This window comes from Bufo bufo, chromosome 1, assembly GCF_905171765.1.
Source record: "Bufo bufo chromosome 1, aBufBuf1.1, whole genome shotgun sequence".
NCBI lineage: Eukaryota > Metazoa > Chordata > Amphibia > Anura > Bufonidae > Bufo > Bufo bufo.
Window position 1 is genome coordinate 832,192,942 of NC_053389.1, and position 11,991 is coordinate 832,204,932.

The 11,991-nt window shown below is 41.9% G+C and overlaps 1 protein-coding gene across 1 annotated transcript; it reads left to right on the forward strand.

Annotated features, from left to right (window-relative positions):
• The first annotated feature begins 2,224 nt into the window (after positions 1-2,224).
• Positions 2,225-8,458, forward strand: LOC120990211 (olfactory receptor 490-like). The gene is made up of 3 exons (XM_040418866.1): positions 2,225-3,136; positions 7,673-7,751; positions 8,310-8,458. The coding sequence occupies exons 1-3, from the start codon at positions 2,318-2,320 to the stop codon at positions 8,456-8,458; spliced, it is 1,047 nt and encodes a 348-aa protein (XP_040274800.1). The 5' UTR covers positions 2,225-2,317.
• The last annotated feature ends 3,533 nt before the right edge of the window (positions 8,459-11,991 follow it).

The following is an 11,991-nucleotide window of genomic DNA, read 5'->3' on the forward strand; positions in this document are numbered from 1 at the left end:
TAACAAAAAACAAATATATACCCATTTCAATTATTTATTTTTACCAGTGAAACCAATATAACATCTCAACATTCACAAATATACATTTCTGACATTCAAAAGCAAAACAAAAACAAATCAGTGACCAATATAGCCACCTTTCTTTGCAAGGACACTCAAAAGCCTGCCATCCATGGATTCTGTCAGTGTTTTGATCTGTTCACCATCAACATTGCGTGCAGCAGCAACCACAGCCTCCCAGACACTGTTCAGAGAGGTGTACTGTTTTCCCTCCTTGTAAATCTCACATTTGATGATGGACCACAGGTTCTCAATGGGGTTCAGATCAGGTGAACAAGGAGGCCATGTCATTAGATTTTCATCTTTTATACCCTTTCTTGCCAGCCACGCTGTGGAGCACTTGGACGCGTGTGATGGAGCATTGTCCTGCAAGAAAATCATGTTTTTCTTGAAGGATGCAGACTTCTTCCTGTACCACTGCTTGAAGAAGGTGTCTTCCAGAAACTGGCAGTAGGACTGGGAGTTGAGCTTGACTCCATCCTCAACCCGAAAAGGCCCCACAAGCTCATCTTTGATGATACCAGCCCAAACCAGTACTCCACCTCCACCTTGCTGGCGCCTGAGTCGGACTGGAGCTCTCTGCCCTTTACCAATCCAGCCACGGGCCCATCCATCTGGCCCATCAAGACTCACTCTCATTTCATCAGTCCATAAAACCTTAGAAAAATCAGTCTTGAGATATTTCTTGGACCAGTCTTGACGTTTCAGCTTGTGTATCTTGTTCAGTGGTGGTCGTCTTTCAGCCTTTTTTACCTTGGCCATGTCTCTGAGTATTGCACACCTTGTGCTTTTGGGCACTCCAGTGATGTTGCAGCTCTGAAATATGGCCAAACTGGTGGCAAGTGGCATCTTGGCAGCTGCACGCTTGACTTTTCTCAGTTCATGGGCAGTTATTTTGCGCCTTGGTTTTTCCACACGCTTCTTGCGACCCTGTTGACTATTTTGAATGAAACGCTTGATTGTTCGATGATCACGCTTCAGAAGCTTTGCAATTTTAAGAGTGCTGCATCCCTCTGCAAGATATCTCACTATTTTTGACTTTTCTGAGCCTGTCAAGTCCTTCTTTTGACCCATTTTGCCAAAGGAAAGGAAGTTGCCTAATAATTATTCACACCTGATATAGGGTGTTGATGTCATTAGACCACACCCCTTCTCATTACAGAGATGCACATCACCTAATATGCTTAATTGGTAGTAGGCTTTCGAGCCTATACAGCTTGGAGTAAGACAACATGCATAAAGAGGATGATGTGGTCAAAATACTCATTTGCCTAATAATTCTGTACAGGGTGTATTTGTGACAGCCCATCCGCTAACAAGGGATTAGAAAATTGTGGAAGGTTTCACTTGGTAGCCTTTTTTTTTAGTGCCACAGCTTGGGGAGGGGGTAGGGGAAAAAAATCTCAATGAAAAGAGAAATCAAGTTTTTCTAAAAATTATGAGTTCTAGGTGGCTAGAGGGGTTTGTACACCAACTTTTATAGAAATTGGAGCAGCTTTGGTTTGGCCCAAATCAATTTGGTCCAAACGAATCTTGACTGGTTCGCTCATCTCTACCATTAATCCATTAGTCTGTCTTGTGTTTCACACATCAGTTTTTCGGATATACTGTAAATGAAAATACAAAATGAAAATTAACAATTTTATTCAAAATGAAAATATGCCACATTAGTCATCCAGTTAAGACGAAGGCATTAATAAGGTAAGAAATTAATGTTTAGATTTATAAATCATTATAATTAGCCTTGGTTTTTTTCCACCTCAATTTCAAATACCTTGAGAGTTCATGTGAGTAAAACGGTAATTGGTCTCTTTCTTAGGGACTAAAGATTTCTATATATATATATATTCAATATCCTAAATCATGTATCTGTAATAATCAGTGCACCGCTACATAAAATTCATAGGGTTTTGTCTTAGGATGCTAATGGGCACCTTAGAGATAAGTGTGTTATGGAGGCTAGCTGGGAGGGGGACACAATGGGCAATAAATATAGATGAGCAAGAAAAATTGATTTCTAGATTAAAAAAACTATATTGAAAGAAATTATTTTGAGAGCCTATCTAACATCTGTTCTTCATCAGTTAATTGTATTAATCATTTTTTACTTTATCACAATGCTCTACAAGATGCATCCATATAACAGTTAGAGATGAAGGTTCATGAAGTCAACTCCACCACGGTCACTGAGTTTCTTATACTGGGATTCCCGGCTCTGAATGACTACAAGTTTTCTTTCTTCTCCATTATTCTCCTCATGTATTTCATGACTATATGTGAAAACGTCTTGATCATTTTACTGGTGTCCACAAGCCAACGCCTACGTTCTCCAATGTATTTCTTCCTTGGACATTTGGCGCTGTCAGACATCGTCCTTGTAACAAGTATTGTTCCGAAGATGCTGGAAGTTATCATAAGAGGAGGGAGCACAATTCCTTATGTTGGGTGTTTAGCCCAGTTTTACTTATATGGGGTAACAGTGAGTGCAGAGTGTTTTTTGCTCACAGCCATGTCCTATGACCGGTATTTGGCCATCTGTAGACCACTACATTATATCTCAGTGATGAGTGTCAAGCTTAGATACAGCCTGATCATCTCATCCTGGCTGCTTGGCTTCCTGTTAGTGCTTATCTCATTTTTACTGGTATGTGGCTTACAATTCTGTGGATCAAATGTTATTAACTATTTCTTTTGTGACTATGCCCCTCTTTTAGACCTTTCATGCTCAGATACAACTGTTCTTGACATTGAAATGATTCTCCTTTGTTTTCCAATAATTCTGTTACCATTTTCATTCATTACTGTATCGTATGTTTATATTTTTATTGCCATTTTTGAAATTTCCTCCACCTCAGGCCGTCAAAAAACCTTCTCCACTTGTAGCTCTCACTTGGTGGTTGTTTCTATCTATTATGGTTCTATGTTTGCAATCTATATGGTCCCTTATAGAGGACATTCAATGACTGTTAACAAGTTTATTTCCCTTGTCTACAATGTCCTGACCCCCCTTCTAAACCCTGTTATATACAGTCTAAGAAACAAAGAGATTCAGTCTTCTGTGATTATATATCTGATGGTCTGTCATAAAAAAATACTTTCGTAGTCGAAAATGTGAAGTTCAAAACACCTTATTGTATGGTATAGCACCCTTCTCTGTCTATTCTACCAATATACTGTATTTATTATAATGTTAACAAAATAAAAAACATTAAAAAAGTAACATGTAGAACCCCAATTCCAAATAGTTAGGCACAGTGTAAATGTAAATGCAATCATTTGCAAATCACACAGACCCATATTTTATTCACACAGAGCACATCAGTGTTGAAAATTAGACAATTTGACAACATTTCAAGAAAATTGGCTCATTTAGAATTTGATGGCAGAACTTGACGCGTCTCAAAAAAAATTTTGGGGGTTACAATCGCTCCTTGGGGAGAGAGTGACTTAGAGAGATAGAACCCCCTTACCCTGACTTAAGCCTCTCACCCAGTACTCTCTGCTCTGCACTGATAAGGGGCAATCACCCCAAATCAGCTGCCTGCAGATGAGGTGCTGGCTTATTTAATACCCTAGTCATGTCTCAAGGCCTATTTACAGGGTTAAACATTGACTTATAGGACAGCTGCCTTACATCTGGTGGCATTAAAGGCAGAGCTTGTTACGAGCTTATTTGAATCCTTTCCTTATTTAAAAATAAAGTTTGGACATTTCCATGTCTTCCATTGTACAGCATCTTCTCTTAGCGACAGTCTGTGAATGTCTGGGAAGGGAGTAGTGCAATGCTGGAGTTTTGGGAGAGAAATGTTGTCCCATTCTTGCTGCTCAATTGAGTTAAGTGAATAGAAGTAAAATTAATTGACTTTGACCCGAATTTCACGAAAAATTAGATTTGTCAGGAATCCAAATTTCCTCTTGCTTCGTGTTAACGAATAATTTTATTTTTCTAAAATGGCAGCTACATGTTTTACAAAGTGAAAGTACGAAGCTCAGGAATGTGATATGACCCATAATGCCGTGCAGTCAGCCAATCAGAAGCTAGCCATCCCCTGTAATTTCACAGCCCTATAAAAGCCTAATCCTGAAATGTATTTTGCCAATATACTGTAAATTGAGCATATGGAGAGATGGAGCAATCACGAGGTATAGTGTTTTAGCAAGCTTTTAATTGTAGAATATTGGATAGGGACAGTGCAGGGACAGTGTAGGGAGATATTATGGGGAGTTTTTAGACACTGTAGGGAGAGTGTCAGACTCAGCGTCAGGAGGCGGTCTAATGTATAGGTGTGTTTATCTAGTTCATCTGCTGCACCATTCTTACTTAATCTGTTTTGCTATTCATAGCCTTATTGTGGGTTAGACTCATTGTCAAGAGGTGGTCTAATATATAGGTGCATTTATCTAGTCCTCTTGCTGTGCCATTAATAATGAATCTGTTCTGTTACACATAGACTTACTGTGCATCATACTTAGTCTGAACAGGCAGTCCAATATATAGGCACATTTACCTAGTTCACCTGCTGCGCCATTAATACCTAATCTGTTCTGTTATACATAGACTTACTGTGCATGAGACTCATTGTCAACGGGCGGTCTAGGGTATAGGCATATTTATCTAGTTCATCTGCTGCGCCAATCTATTCTGTTATAAATAGAATTACTGTGTATCAGACTTAGTGTCAACAAGTGGTCAATTATATAGGCACGTTTATATAGCACATTTGCTGCGCCATTCATACTTAATCTGTCAGAAGAACAGAGAAATAACAAAACAAAAAAAAAATGGGTCATGTCGTTTGAGCGTCCATAAGGCCTCTATCACACGTTCAGCTTTTGCATCAGGATTTGATCATGATTTGGCAGCCAAAAGCAGGAGTGCGTCCAAAACACAGAACAGATGCAAATATTTCCATTACGCGTCATCTCTGTTTTGGACCCACTCCTGTTTTTGTTTTACCAATACTGATCAAATGCTGACCAAATACTGACAGTTTGAAGGTGCACGCTCAAACTACAGGATCTGCTTTTTTTGGGTTGTTCTTCTAACAGAAGAACGGAAAAATTAACAGTGATGTGAACACAGTCTTACTGCTGACACCCTCACCACTGTCATGGGGGCACTACTTGAATCTTGGGCCACTGCATAGTTAAAGAGGACCTTTCATCGGTCCAAACATTGTAAGATAATTATCAGGCTTTGTAAAGTGGCGCCCCGGGATCTCACTGCACTTACTATTATTCCAGGGTGCCGCTCCGTTCTCCCGCTATGTCCCCCGGTATTTTCACTGAATTGGTTATACTAGGAGGAGTCTGCCCTGTTTCTCCCTGGGCGTTCCTTCTCCCAGGCTTTAGCACTGTCCAATCTCAGCGCAGAGCTCACAGCCTGGGATAATGCTGTCAGTGTCATATCTAATACATTCCAGAACTGTAAGGGTTACATAGCATCATAAATCAATATAATGCTATGTGACCCCGGCAGTGCTGGGAGTTCAGGCCGGGTGTCTCGCGAGTCCGCAGCGAGACACTCGCTTGTCTGCAAGTGGCCTAAGGCTGAGTTCACACTTATGCTATTTGGTCACTTCCATCACTTATTGTGAGGCATATTCAGGAGCCGAGCCTACTCTCGGATTAGATCTGCACCTGTCCTGTGGTTTTGACCCGTACCTTCTTTGGGCTGACAATAACTGATGAGAATAACTGACCAAATAAGTGTGAACTGAGACTAATGGTGGTGCCCAGTCATTCTACAGAGTGGGCCATTTATATGATACACCTTAATAAAATGGGAATGGTTGGTGATATTAACTTCCTGTTTGTGGCACATTAGTATATGTGAGGGGGGAAACTTTTCAAGATGGGTGGTGACCATGGCGGCCATTTTGAAGTTGGCCATTCTGAATCCAACTTTTGTTTTTTCAATAGGAAGAGGGTCATGTGACACATCAAACTTATTGGAAATTTCACAAGAAAAACAATGGTGTGCTTGGTTTTAACGTAACTTTATTCTTTTATGAGTTATTTACAAGTTTCTGACCACTTACAAAATGTGTTCAATGTGCTGCCCATTGTGTTGGATTGTCAATGCAACCCTCTTCTCCCACTCTTCACACACTGATAGCAACACCGCAGGAGAAATGCTAGCACAGGCTTCCAGTATCCGTAGTTTCAGGTGCTGCACATCTCGTATCATCTGAAGGCAATCGTCTATGCTGTGAAGATACGAGATGTGCAGCACCTGAAACTACGGCTACTGGAAGCCTGTGCTAGCATTTCTCCTGCGGTGTTACTATCAGTGTGTGAAGAGTGGGAGAAGAGGGTTGCATTGACAATCCAACACAATGGGCAGCACATTGAACACAGTAAGAGCATTTCCACACACACACAATGTGAAGGGAACTCAAGGGATTGGGACTGAACAGCTGTGTAGCCGTAAGAAAACCACTAATCAGTGAGGCAAACCAGAAAAAATGTCTTCAATTTGCTAGGGAGCACAAAGATTGGGCTCTGGAGCAATGGAAGAAGGTCATCTGGTCAGATCAGTCCAGATTTACCCTGTTCCAAAGTGATGGGTGCATCAGGGTAAGACGAGAGGCAGATGATGTGATGCACCCATCATGCCTAGTGCCTACTGTACAAGCCTGTGGGGGCAGTGCTATGATCTGGGGTTATTGCAGTTGGTCAGGTCTAGGTTCAGCAACCGTATGTGCTCCAAGAATGAGGTCAGCTGACTTCCTGAATGACCAGGTTATTGCATCAATGGATTTGTTCTTCCCTGATGGCACGGGCATATTCCAAGATGACAATGCCACAATTCATCGGGATCAAATTGTGAAAGAGTGGTTCAGGGAGCATGAGACATCATTGTCACAAATGGATTGGCCACCACAGAGTCCAGACCTTAACCCCATTGTGATTCTTTCTTTTTTTTTTTTGGTGGCGACTTTTTTTTGGACAGGCATTGTATATATATTTTTTGTTTAGTTTGCCTCTCTTTCTGACGCAGAATTACTATTTTGCTATCAGAAAGGACTAGCTATGCATGTTGCTGCACTACACAGTGATGTACACCAGGATACAATCTCCCTAAATTTTAATGTAGGCTGGAATAGACCTGATTTAACGTGCTTTGTAACAAATTAATTAGTAACTTAGCACATTTTATGGAAAAATTTGGCGACATGACCAAATCAAATTTTTTTAATCTTTGCTCATCTCTAATGATAATGATGACACCTGCCACAACAACCAATCATCTCAGTTAGGGGTAGAGTCTAAAAGAACTGGCTCTTCGGGCACCATGGTCAGAACAGCAAACTGTATGCATGCTTGCTTTTATACTGACAGTCGTATCAGGTAGAGTTGTTTTGTGGCCACATATACTGTTATTAATGGCTGACAATAGAGTGAAAGAAAATGAGCAGTGAGAGAAGCAATAAGTGTTGCTAAGGATGACAAGGACACTGTACTGCACATGGTTGTGACCTGCCTTCCCCAAAGACACTTTTGTTGCACTAGGTGTTGGCCACTTCTATTTTCCCACAGGAATCAGTGATGCTTTATCATGGGCCGTAAGAGAGTCGTAGTGCCTATTTTTGTGTTTGAATGCCCACAGCCTTTTCTCATGCTGCAGATCTTGCGCATGGCAATGTTTTTGCCTTCTGGAAGTATGCAGAAAAACTGCCAGAAAGGAGGTACTTGCATTAACCTAGCGGCAGGGGAGCTTTGCTAAGGTCTGTCAAATTTGGGGGCAGTAACCACATTATTAGTGGCATCACCAGGTCCCAAGTTGACCATAATAGAAACAGATATAGACCTGGCAGTTTTTGGGAGTTTTTTCTGTATGTTGCTTCTACTCTTTATTGCTGCTACCACCACCTTCCTGCTCTGATGGTACCTCCTCCTCATCACACCAATCCAGCTCCAAGGTCCAGTCAAACACACAAACATCATCAGAGTTCTCACCCTTTCCGCCACATTTATCATATTATGTCATTGTGAGCACCTTGTTCCCTCCCTGATTCCCAGCTCTATATTTTCCCCAAGGTCCACTGTTTCTACCACTGCCCCTACTGCCACCACCTGCCAGTACTACCACCTCTACCAAAGCTGTGCATGGGGTCTCCTCACTCCCTCTGAACTCCCTCCTTATGGAAGTCCAAACAGTGACTGTCCTCATACAACTCATCAACAGGGAGACTCTTTTTACTATTTCCCATAGTGTATGGTGGTATTGTGTTGCCTCTTATTAGGAAAAATTAAGCACACCATACGTAGCAGCGATGCCAGAGAGGATGAAACTGAAAGTGAGGAGGAGAAGCAGGAGGAATGCTGTGGCCCCTGGCTCCAAGGGATGGTGACAGACACAGAAGTGACCTCTAAGTCATCGCGATATGACTGAGAGGAGGAGTGAGCCATCCAATCCACAATCTCATCCTCTTTGTCCTAATGCTACTACTGGATGGATAACATAGTAACATAGTTTATGAAGCTGAAAAAAGAAATCTGTCCATCTAGTTCAGCCTGTTATCCTGCAAGTTTATCCAGAGGAAGGCAAGAGAACCCTGTGAGGTAGAAGCCCATTTTCCACACTTTAGAGGAAAAAACTCCCTGGATCAACGACTCATCTCTAGTAGCTATAGCCTGTAATATTATTATGCTCCAGAAATACATCCAGGCCCCTCTTGAATTCCTTTATTGTACTCACCATCACCACCTCCTCAGGCAGAGAGCTCCATAGTCTCACTGCTCTTACCGTAAAGAATCCTCTTCTATGTTTGTGTAGAAACCTTCTTTCCTCCAAACGCAGAGGATGTCCCCTCGTCACAGTCCTGGGGATAAATAGATGATGGGAGAGATCTCTGTACTGACCCCTGATATAATTATACATAGTTATTAGATCTCCCCTCAGTCGCCTTTTTTCTAAAGTGAATAACCCTAATGTTGATAATCTTTCAGGGTACTGTAGTTGCCCCATTCCAGTTATTACTTTAGTTGCCCTCCTCTGAACCCTCTCCAGCTCTGCTATGTCTGCCTTGTTCACAGGAGCCCAGAACTGTACACAGTACCCCATGTTTGGTCTGACTAGTGATGTGTAAAGTGGTAGGACTATGTTCTTATCACAGGCATCTATGCCCCGTTTGATGCAACCCATTATCTTATTGGCCTTGGCAGCAGCTGCCTGACACTGGTTTTTGCAGCTTAGTTTGCTGTTTATTAAAATTCCTAGGTCCTTTTCCATGTCAGTGTTACCTAATGTTATATCATTTAGTATGTACGGGTGATTTGCATTATTCCTTCCCATAACCTTACATTTGTCAGTGTTAAACCTCATCTGCCACTTATCTGCCCAAGCCTCCAATCTATCCCGATCCCTCTGTAATAGTATACTGTCCTTTGTAGTATATATATACAGTATACTGTCCTCTTCCATATAAATTACTTCACACAGTTCAGTGTCATCTGCAATTTTTTTTATTTTACTGTGCATCCCCTCTACAAGAACTATAATAAATATATTGAAGAGAATAGGGCCCAATACTGACCCCTGTGGTAGCTCACCAGTGACGGTGACCCAATCTTAGTGTGTACCATTAATAACCACCCTCTGTTTTCTATCATTGAGCCAGTTACTTACCCACATACAGACGTTTTCCCCCAGTTGAAGCATTCTCATTTTATATACTAACCTTTTATGTGGTACAGTGTCAAATGCTTTGGAGAAGTCAAGATATACGACATCCATTGATTTGCCTCGGTCAAGTCTAGAAGTTACCTCCTCATAGAAACTGATTAAATTAGTTTGACATGACCGATCCCTCATGAATAGAGATGAGCGAACTTCTGTTTTAAGTTCGGCGTCTAAAGTTCGGCTTCCGGTTAGCGGAGGATCCCGATATGGATTCCGAATTCCGTTGTGGTCCGTGGTAGCGGAATCAATAATGGCCGATTATTGATTCCGCTACCACGGACCACAACGGAATTCGGAATCCATATCGGGATCCTCCGCTAACCGGAAGCCGAACTTTTGACGCCGAACTTGAAACAGAAGTTCGCTCATCTCTACTCATGAAGCCATGCTGATACGTAGAGATGAGCGAATTTCTAAAAAAATTGATTCGGTCGGGTCGCCAAATTTTTCCGAAAAGATTTGATTCGATCCAAATTAATTTGTGACGAATTGCGTTAAAAAACAGCTATTTCCTGGCTGCACAGAGCCTGTATAGTGGTGTAGAACACTGTGCCTTGCAGTAACACACATAGGAAGTCTGCTGTGGTAGTGAAATAATACTGTGAGTCAGTATGACACGCAGATGACAGGCGTCGCTCTTAGAATCACTGCACACTTCACTTAAGGTGCCAAAACTGACCAAATAACTAAAGTGTGAACTAAACCTTACAGGTCGATGCTAGTGTCAGGTATAAAGAACAGTGCAGAGGCCCAAGATCCTACTATAGCCTGAAAGAGCGTACTTCTTTTACACCGTTCTCAGCTGATTCCACATAGATGTCTACAGAACCTGTACTATTAAACGCTTATATAAGTAGAGCCCCCCAACAGAGTGGAGATGGTGTCAGCAGTAAGATTGTATTGACATCACTGATTATTTTGCCCTTCCTCTGACCTGTCAGAACAATAACCCCCAAAAAACAAATTCTGTCTGTTGAGCAGCAACCTTTACTCGGTCAGCATTTGGTCAGTAATCCATCAGTATTGCTATTCCCCCCTCCAAAAAAAAAACAGGAGTGGATCCAAAACAGAGATGACACGTGAATGGAATATTTGCATGTCTTCTGTGTTTTGTACACACTCCTTCTTTGGCTACCAAATCACAAGCCAATTCTGATGGGACAATACAGGCCTTACAGCTGCTACACAGACAGGATCCGTTGTGCATCTCATTTGTCCTTCCTTCTGACAGATCAGAAGAAGGGTCAAACAAATGATGATGTCAACCAGGCCAAAAAGGCAAAATAGTGGCCAAGTCATGAAGTGGGGAGGGTGGGAACAGTATGAGAAGTCCACAGAGTGGCCCAATGACATAGTGTGGAAGTGGCAGCAGCATCAGGAGACCACAAAGTGGCAAGGTGAAATAGTGTGGAGGTGAGAGCATCATCAGGAGACCATAGAGTGGCTAGGTGACATAGTGTGAAGGTGGCAGCAGCATCAGGAGAGCAAAAAGTGGCAATGCGACATAGTGTGGAGGTGGCAGCAGCATCATGAGGAGGCCACAGAGTGGCACAATGACATAGTATGGAGGTGGAAGCAGCATCAGGAGACCACAAAGTGGCAAGGTGACATAGTGTGGAGGTGGCAGCAGCATCATGAGGAGGCCACAGAGTGGCACAATGACATAGTATGGAGGTGGCAGCAGCATCAGGAGACCACAAAGTTGCAAGGTGACATTGTGTGGAGGTGGCAGCAGCATCAGGAGACCATAGATTGGCAAGGTGACATAGTGTGGAGTTGGTAGCAGCATCAGGAGAGCAAAAGTGACAAGGTGACATAGTGTAGAGGTGCAACCTACTTAATCATCAAAAAGATGAATCCAATGTGTGACAAAAAAATTTAACTATACCAAATGAACAAAGGAACACACATCTAAAATAATCGCAAATTTTACTAAGTAATTAACATTACAAAAGACATAAAGAAATAATATTAGCAGCATGCAGACTAGCGCTGCGACAAGCAGCTCATTTGCCGGACAGAGAGTAAACCTGATCCCAGTACAGGGGAAACTCCAAAAGGAACATAGGTGCCGCATAGAGCAGGCAATATTGGAACAATGAATATTGGAACAACCTCCAATGAGATGTAAAAAAAAACTACTAGGTATATGGAAACTACACTAATATGAGGGCCAAATACAAAGCACCTCAAAGAAAAAGCCCATAGGCAGTGATAGAGACAACAATAATACTAATAACAGA

What these genes read in the sequence shown, in the direction of transcription:
- LOC120990211 (XM_040418866.1), top strand. Translation starts at nt 2,318, where the DNA reads ATGTATTTCATGACTATATGTGAAAACGTCTTGATCATTTTACTGGTG. An exon ending in CTGTGATTATATATCTGATG is followed by an intron (nt 3,137 to 7,672) that starts GTCTGTCATAAA and finishes GAATGCCCACAG; the next exon opens with CCTTTTCTCATGCTGCAGAT. An exon ending in GAAAAACTGCCAGAAAGGAG is followed by an intron (nt 7,752 to 8,309) that starts GTACTTGCATTA and finishes GCCTCTTATTAG; the next exon opens with GAAAAATTAAGCACACCATA.